A 20000-nucleotide genomic window follows, 5' to 3' on the forward strand; every position below is an offset into this window, starting at 1 on the left:
GTTATGTCTTTTCCTTGCTGTTTCTGTTGTTTCCGCCATTTTGCTCTGCGGTTCTGGAACCATACCTGGAGACAAGCATATATAAAGCTATCACTTCCCTGTATACACATATCGACTATATACACTATATACACATGTCGACAGAATGTATATTAGCAGTCTTTCAACGTTCTTCATTCCCTGTAGGAATTACTGTTTATATAACTATCAATTAATTATATATACATATTAAACGGATGTGTAGTAACAGTCTTTTGAATATCCCATTCAGCTGTAGAAAGATACTGCTATAAAACTATTACTATATATACCCGTTAGATGAGTGTATATGAAAACTATTTTGATACTTCCCACCATCCTAGTAACCTCTTTGGTGTCAGTTTGTCGTGGGTTATGGCAGTGAAGACAATTCATTCACAATGGTCTCTTATTTCTTCATACTGTGTTATTCCTACCATTTTGCTCCGCACTTCTGGAATCATACTTTGTTGGTTTCTTTCCAGTGAAGACGGAAACAAAACAACAAAGAAGCCATTATGTGATCACTCGACATACTAAAGTTAATAGTCAAATCTTCCTTAAATCTTGGAAAGGAAATGTACTTAGGATAATGTCTTGATATACAGTGACTGAATAATCGATGGGGTGGTAAAGACTGAAAGAGTCAGGATCCAATAAGAAAAGGTGGCTAAAATTTTCTCTAACACATATTTTGTGTACACATATCTATTTGGCAGACGATAATTATACCCGAGATATGAACTCCAGGGTATGATTTTTCAAACAGTAAACTTGATATATTTATCTACATCGGGATATCTGTTTTGATAGACTCACCTACCCAGGGTAGAAGTCAACTTGAAGTCAAATAGTTCGCTTGAGTATATCTACCTTGGCATGTCTACAGTCAAGTATCTATTTTGAGGTGAGGTCATTAACCTCAAATATCTATCGTCGGGTATCTATCAAGAGGCAATTATCGTGGTATATTCATCGTTGGGTAGCACCCTTGACCTTGAGTTATCTACCGTTGAATGATGATATGATGATACCTTGGGGTAGATGAGTCTTTTGAAGTAGATACTAGAGGGTAGCTATCTGTACGAAGCTAACGATATTTACTTATACAACCGATGGTAAATATTTCAAGTTATAGTCATAAAATATATATTCGAAGACTGATAGCCATATAGATAATCCGAAGGTAACTATCTCTAGGAAAACAGAACCTTTCCCCCCGGCGTAGACGACTCTGTGGAGATCACTGTTTCATGGATGATGCTTTGGTGTGGATGACAGCCTGGTGTGTTTTTTTCTCCAGCCCTGGGACTCATTATGCCAGTTACCTGCTTTCCATGGCGTCTAAGTGACCGAGATTATAGCATTCAATCTGAACGGGATGCCGGTTCGTTGCAGGGTTCGAAACCAGCAGTTTTGAGGTGGGGAGGTCAAGTCAATGACATCGACACCAGTTCTTGACCGGTACCTAATTTTATTGACCTCGAAGGAATAAAAGGCGAAGATGACTTCAGCGGAATTTGAGCTGTAAAAACTGTATTGAAGAAGTGGCTCAAAGAACAGTCAATAGAATTTTACGAGGCAGGGATACATGCTCTCATTCGAAGGTGGGACATTGCTATTGAGAGAAACAGCGACTATGTTGAGAAGTAGGGATGTGATTCACAGAGGACCAGCTTCATTTTGATGTATGATACATGTTCTTGTATTGATAATTATACATGACCTAAACAAAATAACATTACTTTTTGACTCACCCTCGTATATACATACATACATACATACATATATATATAAATGTGTGTGTGTATATATATATATATATATACATACTGTGAGTTGGCTTACCTGAACTCTGGCTTCTGTTAGATCAATCCTTAACGCCAGCTCCTCTCGACAGAATACATCCGGGTAGTGTGTCTTGTGGAATGCTTTTTCCAACTCCTCCAGCTGATAACTTGTGAACGTCGTTCTGTACCGCCTCTGCTTCCGTTTCACTTGTTGAGGACCTATATATATATATATATATATATATGTATGTTTGTATAGAATATTAAAGGTTGTTACTTCTGTCGCGCCCTGTATATCAACAGGGCTAATTTAGCTATTTCTACGATGGTTGACAAAAATGATGAACAACCTTAATCGATTTTGGAATCTCATTGGATTCTCATCAGAGACGTCTACATCAGTACAAAGTACAAACAGCCAATCTGTTTATATACTTAACGATTACAGTATCTAGAAAAAACTGGAGATACTAATTTGTATACAGTAAACGTTAACACTTTGGAAAGAAGTGTATTTCTATGATTTCTATTCAAATGTCTGGAACTTTCTTAACGAAAAACTCCATTTAATATTAAATCGGTGACATTTAATTCCCGAGAGATATTGGGAATATTTTAGTATTTATCTTTTATCTTTTACTTGTTTCAGTCATTAGTTTGTGGCCATGCTGGGGCACCGCCACGAATAAATTTTTAGTCGAATGTATCGACCGCAGTACTTGTTTTTTTTTTTAAAGCCTGATACTTACTCTCACGGTCTATTTTGCCGAACAGTTAAGTTATGAGGACACAAACACACCGGCACCGGTTGTCAAGCAGTGGTAGGGGACAAACACTGACACAAAGGCACATACACACACAAAGGCACACACACACACACACACACACACACACACACACGCTGGACCTTCCTCAGCCTCCGTCCACCAAATCCTCTCACAAGGCTTTAGTCGGCCTGGGGGCTATTGTAGAAGGCACTTGCCCTAAGGTGCGACACAGTTGGACTGAACTCGGAACCATGTGGTTGGGAAGCAATCTTCTTACTACTCAGCCACGCCTGCACTTATTTGTATATATTCCCCATATTTTGGGTCGCTTTGCTTGCTTGTTGCGTTTCGTTTCTTCAACGAGGAAAATATGATTTAGTAGAAACGCGTGGTTATAAATTCACTCATCGTCCGCTGATGATTATGTAGATAGACATATGAAACTTTAAAATCTCAAAGCCTGGAGTCCGATATACTTATTTCCTGTAATACCTTGATAAATACATTATACGTTTGTCCAGTATATTGGGATGTTTCACTTTACAGATTTCAATTTACTCTCTCTCTCTCTCTCACTTTCTCTCACTCTCTCTCACTGTTTCTCTCTCACTGTTTCTCTCTCACTGTTTCTCTCTCACTGTTTCTCTCTCATTCTCTCTCTCTCTCTCAACTACCAGTACTCTCACGACATTAGCATATACATATCTATAAAACGTAGCTGTGTACACTAGCGTAGCTAGAGTGTGTGCCGCCCGGAGCGGCCCTTCCGTTTGCCGCCCCCAAACCCCACAAAAAACACATATTGCCTACAACAGACCCAAAATTGTCGCCCGGGGTGGTCCGGCCCTACGCTCCCCTCCACACTAGCTACGCTAGTAGCTGTGTATCTATTAGAGAATTTAATCTAATCTAATACAAACGTATCCTTTATCTTTTTTTATTTTTTACTTGTTTCAGTCATTGGACTACGGCCATGCTGGGGTAGCGTCTTGAAGCTTCTTGGTCTCTGTTACCTCATTGATCGTAACCTCACTTTCAACCCAGTTCCCTTCTGCTCCTATCCCTGCTGCCATACATGTGCTTTAATTTTCAACACTATCACTCTTACTATAACCAACTACCGTACCTTCCTCACCAGGGGCTTTTCTATTGCATCTCCACTAACCTTGTCTATGAACCCAAATGTCCCTTATCTGAATCGATTTATATTGGACAAACGGTCTACCGACTGGTTGAGAGATTTGCATTGCACCTTAAAGACATTCAACTTGGCTACAGGTCGCTTATCGGTCGATACTTCCTCTCCACTGACTACCCAACACCTCTCGTTTTCAATCTGGCCTAGGCCACCGGATCTTCCACCTTATAGACAGGAAAGAAACTCATTTCCTTCTTCCAATATTCACCCCTATGGCATAAATTCTCAACCCCAGTTTATTTCATACACCAAGTCAGATTATCTCACACATCAACTTAAGACGCATACCCAGTCCCTAATTCTCTGACCTTCACACCTGTTCGCGCACACTAGACCATACACTCTCCTGGCTTCAGTTGTATACATACACACTGCAAGAAAAAGCAACACACACACCCTTTCTTGTCTCACACCCACATATACATCATACAACGCAGAGCGGCTACGCGAAGACTCACCAACACACCACTTATATACTCTCGCTTCTTATATTACATACTTCGCTGCACTTCACATAAATCTGCTTACACACCTTCGCATACACACATACGAAAGCAACATGTATACACTTCCAAATTTATCGCATACACACCACGCCTAACACATACGCATGAGCACAAGTGTGCATTTGACATACCAGTGCATCCAGCACACATACATAAACAAACATCCACCATATTTGCACGCATATACACAAATCCAGCAGTTCACAGACAATTCTGTTTGTGAATTGCTGGAATGACACATAACTCTTGGCATACATTGTTAAACTAAGTGAAATGGCGAGAAAATCTAACGAGGGACTTATTTAAGCAATCATCTGAGGAAGCGCTTTCTACACTTAAGATGTAAAATAATGGACAGTACAACATCTCACTTATGAATCACAGGTGCAAGAATGCGTCGAAACAATTGTAGTGATTTTAAACAAAAAATGTTACTTCTATTTCCTGTCTTTTACTTATCTGTCTATCTATCTATCTTATTTCTTTATTGCCCACAAGGGGCTAAACATAGAGGAGACAAACAAGGACAGACAAACGAATTAAATCGATTACATCGACCCCAGTGCGCAACTGGTACTTAATTTATCGACCCCGAAAGGATGAAAGGCAAAGTCGACCTCGGAGGAATTTGAACTCAGAACGTCACGGCAGACGAAATACCGCCAAGCATTTCGTCCGGCGTGCTAACGTTTCTGCCAGCTCGCCGCCCTCCCTATCTATCTATCTATCTATCTATCTATCTATCTATCTATCTATCTATCTATCTATCTATGCATATATATGTATATATATATATATATATGCACATATATGCATATATGTGTGTGTGTGTGCGTGTGTATGTGTGCGTATATATATATATATATATATATATATATACGCATACATACATACATACATACATACATGCACACATGCATACATGCATATATACATACACATGTATGTATATATGAAGACATAGAGTCAGCAACATCAAAAGTCGTTCGAATCACTTAGTTCATAGTTTAAATTACATCACCATTATTTTTTCTAGAATCTGTTAAGAGAAGTTTTGTCACGGACATTGTTGATTGGTTGATATGGCGATCAAGCACTTCGCACATATCACCACCACCACCACCACCACCACCACCACCACCAAAACTAAGGCTACATCCACCGTGAGTGTGTGTGTGTGTGTGTGTGTGTGTGTGAGTGTGTGCGAGCGCGCGCGTGTGTATGTATATACACACGCATACATATATGTGTATGCATACATATATGTATATATCATATATACTTCATCTTTGGAACAGTAGATCTCGAAGCACACATACAGCTATAAAGCATAGCATATAAATACTGGGTCTGACTGTATCATGTCTATTGCAAATGTGGGTTTGTGTCCCAAGAGCAGCCTTCGCCTTTATTGTATCCAAAAGGGCCTTTCAATCCCGTATTTATAGCTTATGTAAGCTTCGATATCCACTTTTCCCAAAAAGAGTTAGTTTATATTTATATCTAATATTTATTTTTTCTCGAAAGTTTACGAAGTTCTTCTGATGTTAAGAATATACATACAGACATGCATACGATAGATATCTCGTGTATATATATATATACATATATATATATATATATATATATATATATATATATATATATATATATATATATATATATATATATATATATATATATATACATATATATATATATATATATATATATATATATATATATAGAGAGAGAGAGAGAGAGAGAGATAATGAGAGCCATCTATGCAACACACTTAATGTATTCAAACTTTCGATAGGCCAGTTTGTGCTGTAATTATCGTTAATTAACATCTCTTATGAGCTTGCTCTGTTAAAAATACAATAAATATGTGATATTCTCCCTAGCAGCGGCCAGCGAGAGCACTAGATGGTTTTCGGCCATTTTGGACCTTTTCAATGGCGTGTACTCGTAGCCAGCGACCTGCTCGGTCGTAAATTCGCCCTCTCTGACATAGGAAAAAGAGAATGAAATATCCACTGATGTTGCAAATAGCTGTCTGGTTGATTGAAAATCCGGTATATGCAATTGAGACAGTATTAAAACCGCCGTCCCTATGTTATACTTAATGTGTGCGCATTGTTGCACTGTCAATAAACCAATTACTGCAGTATGTGTGCGAATGGTATTGTGTATGTGTGTTTGTGCATGCGCGCGTGCATACACTCCCATATAAGGAAGCACATAAGTGCGAAGAAAAATAGAAGAGAGAATACTTAACATTCAATTTTCATCCCTTTCTTTCCTTCCTTTTTCTCTTTTGTCCTTCCTTATTCATTTATGCTCCAATTTATGTGATACACACATGCACTCTCCCCTCTACACTTTAAACATTCTACGATATATCATACAATATCCGTTATCAGCATATCAATAACAAAGCTTCAGCCAATGAATGGCCGATATTTCGTTCGACGGTCGCTATTTCGCGTTTGTTTCACTTGAAATAGTTTCTCGATGTTTCCTTTCGAAAATCAGAAAAATAAAGACCTGAGTAACAGTTTGTGGAGCTTTCAGTTTCCAATAAGATCTCTCCCCCTCTTCCGCCCTCTCTTTTTCCCTTCCCCTCTGTGTCTGTCTGTCTGTCTCTGTCTCTGTCTCTTTCTCTTTCTCTCTTTCTCTTTCTCTCTCTCTCTCTCTCTCTCTCTCTCTCTCTCTCTCTCACATACACACACGCATTAATGTATTTTTACTTATTGGCACACACACGGGGTAGTGTGTCTATGTGCGTGTGTGTGTGCGCGTATTTTGAATGTATTTTGTATGTGTATATATGTGTATGTATATGTGCATGCCTGTATGTGTGAATGTATGTATGTATGTATCTATATATCTAGCTATGTGTGTGTATCTATCTGTCTTTCTACCTCTCTACTTCACTCCCTCCCTCCTTCTCTCTCTAAATTCTCTCTCTCTCTCTCTCTCTCTCTCTCTCTCTCTCTATATATATATATATATATATATATATATATATATATATATATATATATATACATACACATTATCGACCACTTGTACATTACGAAAATACTCCGCGTACTTGCCGGCAGGCTGCCACACAGCGCAGTGGAGATTAATCTCTCTCAAAGCGCCTTGTGTTAAAATACCTGAAAGTAGAGGACAAGCGAGATAACTCACCCCAGATCCCATTCAAGAGTGAAGAACTTCGATATTTCGCCATTTTTGTGGCTTATCAACATCATATATGAATTTATTCTTAACGTATATATTGTCCAGGCATACCAGCACATTGCTTTTACATCATATACGCATATTAGTCGTGGACTGGCGGTATAATTCACCTCCAATTCGGTTTAGCTCCATGTTTGAAGCTCTGATAAAGCTATAGGGTGATAGTGAAGCACTCAATTATGAGTGCATTGCATCTTATGGCAGAAATAGCAGTTAGCTAATGAAGTTCATAATATAATCTTTGTTTCTTTGTCATCCTAATTTGTTATATATATACATACATACATACATAGAAACACACACACACACACACACACACACACACACACACACACACACACATATATATATATATATATATATGTATGTATGTATGTATGTATGTATGTATGTATGTATGTATATATATGTGTATGTATATATATATTCTTATATATATACATACATATACATATATGTATGTATATATATATATACATATGTATGTATGTATATATATGTATATATATATATATATATATATACACACATATATACATATATACATATTTACATATATATATATATATATGTATATATATATATATATATATATATATATATATATATATATATATATATATATAAAGGCATGCATATATATGCATTTTGACGTGCATACACACACATAAATATATATACTATATACATACTCACAGTCAGATATATATATATATATATATATATATATACGCATTTGTATATATAGGCGAATAAGTGAGGGTACGAGAGAGAGGGAGAGAGAGGGGGAGAGAGGGGGGAGAGGGGGAGAGAGGGGGTAAAGAGATCATTAATCGAAAACGTTTTAGTGTCATGGACATCAGTGTTTGACACCTCTTGATGACATTCCTTACTTTTATTAACATTAAATGTGGTCGCTGCTGTTGATGACGATGATGCTGATGATGATGACGACGACGATGATGCTGACGACGATGGCACCAATGACAACGGTGTCGACGATGATGATGATAACGAGGATGAGGTAAACTAAGACCGACCATCCCACCACCACCACCACCACCACCACCACCACCACCACCACCACCACCACCACCACCACTACTACTACTACTACTACTACTACTGCTACTACTACACCCGTTACAGCCACCACCACTACAGCTACCAACACTACTATCACCACTACGACACTTACTGCTACCATTGTCACAACTACAACATTAACAACGTCAAGAACTCCAGGATCTTTGTACAACAACAACAACAACTACAACAACAACAATGCCAATAACGTTAAGGAAAAATATCAACTTACTACAAGAAGAATACCAGGAACCATGATAACGACATACACTACAACAGCAACAACAGCGGCAATAGCAAGAACAATGGTAGCAGCTGCAGCAGCAACAACAACAAAAACAACAACATCAGCAGTAGTAGTAGCAGCAGCAGCAGCAGCAACATGCATCGTCTAAGTGCAGAGGTAAAACATTTCGTTGTTGAAGTGATTTGCAGCTATTTTCAGGAAGACTTTCAAGAAATTTCACCTCTTGGACAGAAGCGAGAGAGAGAGAGAGAGAGAGTAGAGAAGAAAGTGTGTGTGTGTGTGTGTGTGTGTGTGTGTGTGTGTGTGTGTGTGTGTGTGTGTGAAACGGTGTTGGCATCTTCGCTATATCTCCATTTCCGTACTTAAGTGGTTCTTGTGTAGCGAGGTTGAGTCAAGGATAACCACATCCGCACGCCCCAGACCTCCGCCCCGCCCCGCCCCCATCGTCACTACTATCCCCCCGCCACACACCCTTCTTCATCAATGCAGACTCCCGCCCCTCACCCCGCCACCATCAACAGCTATTATCACTTTCATTTTTACTTTTGAACTGATCCGACCTTATAGTGTTGTGTGTATACATTCGTGTTTGAGTGTGTATGTGTGTGTGCATTGCGCACGTATACACACACACACACACAAACACATATATATATATATATTACTCATACACACTGACAAACATGTATGTATGTATGTATATATATATATATGTATGCATGTATATATATGTGTGTGCAGTGAGTTCGTGTGTGTGTATGTATGTGTGTAACGGAGTGTTGAATGGTGCATAATGTGTGTTGTCTATATGTGTATGTGTATTTGTATATGTGTATGTACGTGTACATGATTCTGTCTTTGTGTATTTGTCTGTTTATATAAGTGTATAAGTTTTTGTGTATGTGTGAGTGTGTGTATACATATATACATATATATATATATATATATTAGTGCAAAGTGTGTGTGTAGTGAAAAATTCTTTTCTTCTCTAGGTACAAGGCCCGAAATTTTGGGGGAGGGGAAAGTCGATTAGATCGACCCCAGTACCCAACTGGTGCTTAAAGGATGAAAAGCAACGTCGACCTCGGTGGAATTTGAACTCAGAACGTAAAGTCAGACGAAATACCGCTAAGCATTTCACTCGGCGTGCTAACGTTTCTTATTTCTTTATTGCCCACAAGGGGCTAGACATAGAGGGGACATACAAGAACACACAAAGGGATTAAATCGATTACATCGACCCCAGTGCGTAACTGGTACTTAATTTATCGACCCCGAAAGGATGAAAGGCAAAGTCTACTTCGGTGGAATTTGAACTCAGAACGTAACGGCAGACGAAATACCGCTAAGCATTTCGCCCGGTGTGCTAACGTTTCTGCCAGCTCACCGCCTTAATTTCTACATAAAATAATATAGCTATTCATCCTTTCGGAGTCGATGAAATAAGTACCAGTTACGCACTGGGGTCGATATAATCGACTATCTCCTTCCCCCAAATTTTCAGACCTTCTGCCTATAATAAAAAAGCTTATCATTATTATAGCGCCGAGCTGGCAGAATCGTTCGCACACCGGGCAAGGTGCTTAGCGGTATTTCGTCCGTCTTTACGTTCTGAGTTCAAATTTCGCCAAGGTCGACTTTGTATTTCACCCTTTTGGAGTCAATATAATAAGTACCAGTTTGCTTGCTGGCCTTGTTCCAAAATTTGAAACCGATATAATGTATTCGAGATACACATGTTTCTTGTTTCCTTATTGCCTACAAGGGGTAAAACACAGGGGACAAACAAGGACAGACAAAGGGATTAAATCGATTATATCGACCCCAGTGCGTAACTGGTACTTAATTTATCGACCCCGAAAGGATGAAAGGCAAAGTCGACCTCGGCAGAATTTGAGCCCAGAACGTAACGGCAGGCAAAATACCGCTAAGCATTTCGCCCGGTGCAATAAAATTTCTGCCAGCTCGCCGCCTTCGGATACACATGTTTTTGTCTGTGATTTCTAGCAGGCGTGGTATGCAGCCATCTGCTTCATCTTCTGTATCACTTCAGGATTCCCCAACCTTCTTCAATTGAGAACGGAATTCCTCTCAAACTATATCTTACCATTTAGATTTTAAAAACAACAGGACATATTGTACAATGTAGTCTCAGATACACTATGCCCAAAAAAAAAAAAAGATAAAATGGTCATGGTTTGAATACTTTGATCACAGGTCTGCTTGAAATGTTAGAAACCAGGACAACAGGTCGATCTGTATTCGAGATTGTTCGGGCGTAGGCACGGCTGTGTGGTTAAGAAACTCGCTTTGCAACCACATGATTTCGGGTTCAGCCCCACTGCGAGGCAAATGTTTTTCTACTATAGGCCCGAGCCGACCACTGCCTTCTTAGTGAATTTGGTAAACGGGAACTGTATGGAATCCCATCTTGTGTGTGGATACACACACACACACACACATACATACATACATACATACATACATACATGCGCGTATGTGTGTGTGGTTGTCTGTTTGAGCGTGTGCCTTAGTGTCAGTATTTGTCAAAATTCACCGCTTGACAACCGGTGTTGGCCTGTTTATGTTCCCGTAACTTAGCAGTTGAGCGAAAGTATCCAATGCAATAAGTACCAGACTTAAAAACAAAACAAAAAATAATTAGTGCTGAGGTCGAGTTGTTCAGCTACAACTACCTAAGGCCGTGCCCCTGCATAGCTGTAGTCCAAAAACTGAAACAAGTAAAAAATAAAAGATGTGTGTGTGTGTGTGTGTGAGTGTACAAATGAAACAGATACCAAATAGACGAGTGTTGGGCTGCGTCGAGAAGTGTTGTATTACATAGTAAAACAGAGAAATATGTACAATGAACTTAGCGTGAGAAGAGGGAAATCCAACGTTTCGGATAAGGTCCTTCTTCAGGAAAAAGTTGATAGGAGAAAAATTAAAGAGATACAACAGAATATATACATGCACACACACACACACGCACGCACACACACACACACACACACACACACACACACACACACACACATACATGTCCTCGCGCACGAAATTATAAGTAGGTGTATATATACTTTCACATACAAGCATACGCACATATATAGATTAGATAGATAGATACATTGATTAATAGAAATCTATGCATCTGCTTAGAAATATGTATATGTATGTATATATATATGTATATATATATATATACATATATATATGTATATATATATATATATATATATATATATATATATATATATATATATATATATATAATATATATATATATATTATATATTATATATATACATCATATACATATTATATATATATAACATATTTATATATATATATATATATATATATATATATATATATATATATATATATATATATACATACATACATATATATACATATATATATATAAATATATATACACTTACATAATTTTATCTTAATATATACGTATATATCCAAATATGCACATATGTATATGTGTGATATGAACACACACACACACACACACACACGTGTATACAAATGTATGTTTGAATTTATTTATGTTGCTACTTCGAAGGGTAGATTAATGGGTAGATTAATGGGTAGATTAATGGGTAGATTAATGGGTAGATTGACGGGCATGATCACAGGCTCGTGCACATGCACACCCACACAAATAAAGAGAACGACAAACATCCAGACATTTGGACACAAGAGATAGATAGATAGATAGATAGATAGAGAGAGAGAGAGAGAGAGAGAGAGAGAGAGAGACAGACAGACAGAGACAGAGAGAGGGGAGAGAGAGAGGGAGAGAGAGAGAAAGAACGAGAGTGAGAGAACGAGAGAAAGGTAAAGAGAAGAGAGAAAGAGAGGGAGAGAAAGAAAGAGAGAGAATGATGATGATGATGATGATGATGATGATGATGATGATGACGACGATGATGATGATGACGCTAATACTGTGACTTACCGTAAGGTATATCTGAGTAGTGATTCAACGCCACCGAACTTTGCTCCCTCTGGTACTCACTACTCGTGGCGCCGGGTGAAGTCTGATTCTCTTTACTGGTGTGTGCCACTGCTGCCGTCACAGATGACTGACTGCCGTAGCCTAGCAACAGACGCAACAACAATAACAGTAACAAATCAATTAAGTGGAAAATAGTGGACAGAATTTAAGAATAAAATGTACAAAATATGTCATAAACCAAAAAAGAATCTTGTCTTTGCATCATTTGTCTCTTGTATGTGAGTGTTTTCATAGCTTAGGCGAGTGGGTGTTCACCTGAGTGGTAGTGCCCCCTTGAAGTCGTTGGGCTTTCGCAAGGGGGCGCTGGGCGTTTAGAAGGATCGTGGATTTTCTTTAAAATAAAATACTTAAATCAGATACAATCCTTTCTCTTTTAGTCTTTTACTTGTTTCACTGAGGGGGAAAAAAAAGAAAGCAAAATAGCGGGAAGAATAAATTCAGTACCAGACGTGCATTCGATTTATCGATGCCCACAAAGACGATCGCCATAGTTGACCGAGGTGCATATGAGCAGGAGACAGGAACATTGGGATGCTCAGGGGTTGGAAAATTAATGATGAACGGTGACTTTTAGAATTTGTCTCCAAGGAAAAGTTTATCCTAGAATAACGTAACTATTAACCAAATCGATTTCATCCTCGCACCTCAAAGTTTCAAATCCAGTATTAATAAGTCCAAGATCTGGACCTTCCCTGGTGCTAATGTCGACAATGGTTACGTTATAGTAATGATGTCACTCAAGTTCGGGTTGAAAAAGAGTTATAAACAAAGAACTCTATGTGAAAGATTGGAAAATGAAAGTTCTAGAATTTTCAATAGATAGTGAGGCTAACATGAGTGGCAGGTATGTCTTCCTGGTCTAACTGGAAGATATATTAATTCCCTGACTGATAGTATGGAAGGAAGATTTGTAGCACTGGACTTAGCAGGAAGATATTAACTCTATGCCTAACAAAAGCTTCGTGAATCAACTTTATAAGTGCTATGGGACAAATACACCGTGAGGTGTCGATGACAGAAGATCGATTTAACAGATCTTGAAATAACTGTTTCGTATAACACTGTTAGTAAGAAAATCGGCAAGAAAATGACAGAAGTGAATGTGAAGCGGATAACAAACCAGTTTGATAGCATTGGAACTAGAATAAGAAACAGCGTGCCTCCTTTTGAAACATTAAAAAGGTTAACAAAAACTAATAACCTCACTGATGAAAACAAAGTAACCCCGCTGTTGTCCCCGAGGACAAAAATGGCTGTTTCCTCGCAGACGAGACCGCCACAACTAAATGAATAGTGGTTTCAAATTTTGAGCACATGACTAGGAAGTTCGGGAGCGAGGGGATGAATCTATTACATCCACCCTTGTGCTCAGCTGGTACTTATTTATCGATCCTTAAAGGATAAAAGGTAAAGTCGACCTCGGAGAAATTTGAATTCAGAACGTAAAGACGGACGAAATGTTGCTCGGACTGCTAACGATTTTGCCAGCTCGAATATTGCTAAGAACTTTTTAACTATAAACTCGGTTGTGACACCAGCATTCTGACTATGGGAACAACACAGCAAGGAATTTGGGAAAGTTCCATCACTCCAGGAGGAAGTCAAAGTGGTAGTGTGCTGGTTTACAGAAGCATCATCACCAGGAGTGAACAACGTTCCGGTAAAGCTCCTGAAACAACGACTTACATCTCTCCCATTTGTCCCTACGTACGTTTCACCATTGTGCTTAGCTTAAACACTACACTGAAAACAGATCGGACAATGATAACCCACGTGGAGCCCTAAGTTTCACAGTAGAAGTCGTACACCTATTTGAACACACATACATACATACATGCAGACATGCATGAAAACATGCATACATAACTGTACACACGCACGCATACACACACACACACACGCGCACACACATATGCACAGCAGGCTTCCACACAATTTCCGTCTACCAAACAGACTCACTCATAAAGCACTGGTCGATCCGGAGCTATAGCAGAAGAAATTTGCTTAAGGTGCCACACTGTGGGACCGAACCCAAGACCACATGGTTGCGAAGCATGCTTCTTAACCACGCAACGAATGCATATCGCCAGGCAAAGTTAACTTCGACGTGATTTGAACTCGCAACATACAGTATACAGACGTGGTTAAGAACCACAAAGCATTTTGTCCGATGCAGTACCGCCCTAACTGTGCCTCAAATAATGTAGTAGAAGTAGTAGTAGTAGTAGTAGTAGTAGTAATAGTAGTAGTAGTAGTAGTAGTAGTAGTAGTAGTAGAAGCAGTTGTAGTAGTAGCAGCAGCTTTAATTGTAGTAGTAGTAGTAGTAGATTTAGTTGTAGAGGTGGTGGTAGGAGTAGTTGTAACGGCAGTAATTGAGGTAGTAGATTTAGTTGTGGTGGTGATAATAGTTGTGGCAGTGGTAGTAGCAGTAGTAGTATTAATAGCAGTAGTTGTGGTGGTGGTGGTAGTAGTAGTAGTAGTAATAGTAGTAGTAGTAATAGTAGTAGTAGTAATAGTAGTACTAGTAGTAGTAGCAGCAGCAGTAGCAGTAGTAGTAGTAGTAGTAGTAGTAGTTTAAGCTGGACATGCCCCCGGATATTAACCGATTTTAATTAACTTTTCACCAAACACGAAACCACATCAAGAATCTTAAAAATCGAATGCAAAACCGAAATTTCCGTTATTTATTATTTTATGCATCTTTTGGTTTCTACTGTTTTTTCCCCTAAAATTATCAATAGTCATCATTCAACGGCGTTTTCCTCATCGTCGTCGTCGTCCTCCTCCTGATGATGATGATGATGATGATGATCATCATCATCATCAACTGCAGCCGCACGAAGCAATAGTAGCTTTCTGCTTTTCAAACACATACTCACGCACCTCCACACACACATCGTAGATACACACATGTCTGTATGTGTATATACACACACACACACACACACATACACACACACACACACACACACACACACACACACACACACACACACACACACACACACACACACACACACACACACACACACACACAAAGCTAAACTGATAACAGACAATTAGACAACTAGCTAGAAGCATATACAGGCAGCAAACATAAACAATCGGCCGATTGAGGGAGAGACAGACACGTGTAACACACACACACAGACACACACACAGACACACACACACACACACACACACACACACACACACACACACACACACACGTACATACATACATACGTATGCGTGTATGAATGTATGTATATGTGTGTGTATAATAAGTTAGAGAGCGAGAGAGAGATTGACATGCCATTAGTATATCTATTTTCTCTATTAAAACTGTTTAATAGAATTAATTTTCTCAATATTATCTACCACCAAACTGTCTATCATACAAACTACTTTGACAGAAAAGAGAGAGAGAGAGAGAGAAAAAAAAAAGGAAATCCCATGTAGTCGTCATTATACTTGGAACAAAAATTCGTAATGTTAGTTCTCATTAGTCAATCTCCCATTTAATTTAAAGACAATGTTATGTTAGATTAAAAGCGATTAAAAATTAACTTATTGTTTCCATGTGTTAAGAGGTCTCATTTTTTCTCCTCATATCTGATAAACTGCTCTTTTATTGCATTCAATTATTATTATCATCGTAGTATTGCTTTGAGCTAAAGTCTATGGCTTTCCATGTCGTCTGCATTTGTTCATTTGACTCCATGGCCTCAGGCAGTTAGGACGCAGTGCATGCTGGGAGACGTAAGACCGCTACGTAATAATTGTAACAGCTGTAATAGAAAAATCAGTGATGTAAGGTATTTTATTATAATAATTTTTTTTTACTAAGTCTGCAGGAAAGGGTAGGGTCAATGACCTTTGTAAGTCCTCTGTGAGAGCTGTGACTGATGTCGCTAATATTCCGTTTAGATGGTTGGCAGTCATCGCGTACACGAAAGAAACGAGGGAGTGAGAGAATAAAGGGACAATGTTCCGGGGAGGAAGGACTGCATATTGGGGTTAGTGCTGCGGCTTGAAAGTGACACAGAGAGAGGGTAGAAGAAGAAAGGTGATGAGAGGACCAAAGAAGAATAAACTCGAATGTGCTTGAGTGGAGAGAGTATAAAACTATCCAGCTTCAAGACAAAGGTGCCATTGTAGTAGCGATAGAAAAGATAGATAGATAGATAGATAGATAGATAGATAGTGAGCGAGAGAGAGAGAGAGAGAGAGAGAAAGAGAGAATACAGCATACCCATGGCTGGAGCGTGTCAGTGAGGTATTTTATGTGAACCAGCCGAGTAGCCCTTCTTTGGATTAGGTTCAAGGTGTCTGTGTGAAACATCTGCATCGTTGCAGGATATCTTTTATCTTTTACTTGTTTCACTCATTGGATTACGGCCATGCTGGAGTACCAACTTGAAGAATTTTAGTCGAATGAATGAACTTCAGTACTTATTTTTAAAAAGCCTAGTGCTTATTATACCGGTGTATTTTGCCAAACCGCTAAGTTACGGGGACGTAAACACACCAACACCGGTTGTAAAGCGGTGGCAGCGGACAAGCACAAACGCAAAGACATACATACGCTCATAGATATATTTATATACGACCAACTTCTTTCAGTTTCCGTCTACCAAATCCACTCACAATGCTTCCGTCGGCCCGAGGCTATTGTAGAAGTACTCAAGGTGCCACTCAGTTGAACTGAACCTAGAACCATGTGGTTGGGAAGCAAGCTTCTTACTAACTTAACTGTGAGCCTCATTAGATGAACATAGGGGTTGAAATATTTTCTGGCCCGAAAGAGAAGAGTCAGTGATTGGGATGCAGTCCCATGCTAAAAAATATCTTTCGCCATGGGACGATTCAGAATTACGATATTTTGAGAGAACCATTTAAGCAAATGATATGGAAACTATAAATAAAATCTAATATCATTTTTAGAGTGGATACCAAACTAATAACTATCGAAGGTTGATAGGAGAAGGAATTCCAACTACGTTTTGTGGATTGCTACTTCAACAGCTCCTTTATAGGATCCAGTGGCTAAGGACATCATCAGGAGGAACTATGTCCGGTTTCGGCCCCTATGCCTCTACTGTTTTTCGACGTGGAGCACCCCGCCGCTTTCGAAAGTAGCTCTGGTGTTGAGCGCGTTATTTTTCTTTTTTCTTTGGCTTTTTGTTCTTTGGTTTCTTCGATAAAATAAGTAAATAAATAAATAAATCAATAAATAAAAAGTTGCAAAATATTAATAACTCTGGGTTAATGCTAATTAATCCATAGTTGGGACACTGACAAGTGCTATTACTGCAGGTCAGAGCAGACCCACGAACAATAGTGGTTCGGCACTCCTCAGAACCCTAGACATCCAGAGCCAGGGACCCACTACCTGATGCAGTATAAACTCATACACAATATACAGGCCGTAATGCAGGTCTTCATGTAACGGTGAGAGCGATGAGTCTGAAGTTAAACTTTAATATGAGACACATAAAATTTTATTTATATATTTCAATGGTTTTTGCCAGACAAAAACAAAAAAAAAAGGACCCTATTGCCAGAATCTTTTTGTAGGGTCAACGAGGTTCATGGGATAGGGATGAAGTTGTCTTCACACTAGAGATCTGACTTTGGAGTATGTCACAGGGGTGGACCCCAAATAAGGATACATGGGTTTTAAACAAAACATTCGAGAGTTTTGGAAGGAGCTCTACAACATTAACTGCCTGGCGAGGTGTAACGAAGAGAACGCTGAATTCTGCACGGAAGAAACTGTGGCCTGACTGTGTATCCGAAAGCGAGTTTGAGGGGTTTGAGTCTGAGACACCTGTAGTTGAGGAGATAGTGTCTCTTGGCTAGCCCATGGGCCTCGGGGTTGACGAAGGGGGATATTAACGATCTCGTCGAGGAACACTCAGAGGAGCTGACGACAGATGAACGCCTGCAGCATTCGGATGCAGTGGAAGAGATTGGTTCCTCGGAGGAGGACAGTGTAGCGGAGAAGGCTATCTCTACGAGTGACATAAAGGCAGTGTTGGCAAAGTGGCAGTAGGCTTCTGAATTTGTAGGAAAATATCACCCTGAAAAAGTATCTACAGGTCGTACAGCTGCTTTATGTAATGACACTGCTCTGGCGCATTTTCGTAACATTTTGAAAGGCAGGGAAAAGCAGACTTCTCTTGATATGTTTCCAATGAAACGACCTGCAAGTGTGAAAAGTGAAGAAAGTGTGTCCAAAAAGCCGAAATTAGGCGGAGAGAGAAAACACCAGAAAATATTCTTCCGGAAGAAGATTCTCCTTCCGAACAATAATTCTCCTTCCGAACAATAATTCTCCTCCTCCTCCTCCTCCTCCTCTCCGTTCCGTCGTCTTCTTCGCGCAAAATTTGTCCCATCTTTAAGGTAATCAAATTAATAAAACCAGTTTACATATTTCTTTTGCATTCTCTTTTATTATGTTTTTATAATTGTCATTTTCTTTATAACTGAACTTTTTCTGTTTAAAACCCATCAAAAAATATTTTGGGGTAGTTTAAGGGTGGGGGGAGTGCTGGAACGGATTAATCATATTTTAATTAATTTCAATGGGGAAAAATTGATTTGTAAAAGAAGTAAATCGTAAAACGATCTCGGTCATGAAACAAATTAAACACGTATTGCAAGGTATCACTGTATATATATATATATATATATATATATATATATATATATATATATATATATATATATGCATACATATATATATATATATAGTATTAATACATATGCATGTATGTATGTATGTATGTATGTATGTATGCATATATGCATGTATGGATGTATGTATGCGTGTATATATATATATATATAATCATATATATATGCGAACGGTTTTATATGTGTGTATATATATAGTATTAATACGTATGCATGCATGTATGTATGCATATATGCATGTATGTATGAGCGTGGCCGTTGCCAGTACCGCCTGACTGGCTCCTGTAGGATTTTCGAGCGAGATCGTTGCCAGTGCCCCTGGACTGGCTTGTGCGGGTGGCACATAAAAGACACCATTTCGAGCGTGGCCGTTTTCGTGCGGGTGACACGTAAAAGCACCCACTACACTCTCTGAGTGGTTGGCGTTAGGAAGGGCATCC

At 38.9% G+C, this 20000-nt stretch overlaps 1 protein-coding gene across 3 annotated transcripts in view; it reads right to left on the reverse strand.

Annotated features, from left to right (window-relative positions):
- The window catches only part of LOC128248767 (uncharacterized), a 178193-nt gene that overhangs the window by 58227 nt on the left and 99966 nt on the right, over window positions 1–20000 (reverse strand). For 2 of the 3 annotated variants that reach the window (XM_089357963.1, XM_089357962.1), the window contains exons 2-4: window positions 12817–12957; window positions 1867–2027; window positions 1–65 (exon numbers count right to left, since the gene is read on the reverse strand). The exon at window positions 1–65 is cut by the window's left edge and continues 11 nt beyond it. In XM_089357963.1, coding sequence (XP_089214089.1) covers window positions 1–65; window positions 1867–2027; window positions 12817–12957 — 367 coding nt within the window. The remainder of the gene's footprint in view (window positions 66–1866; window positions 2028–12816; window positions 12958–20000) is intronic. The other variant, XM_089357964.1, reaches the window with a different exon arrangement.

This window comes from Octopus bimaculoides, chromosome 9, assembly GCF_046866305.1.
Source record: "Octopus bimaculoides isolate indiv1 chromosome 9, ASM4686630v1, whole genome shotgun sequence".
Taxonomy (NCBI): Eukaryota; Metazoa; Mollusca; class Cephalopoda; order Octopoda; family Octopodidae; genus Octopus; species Octopus bimaculoides.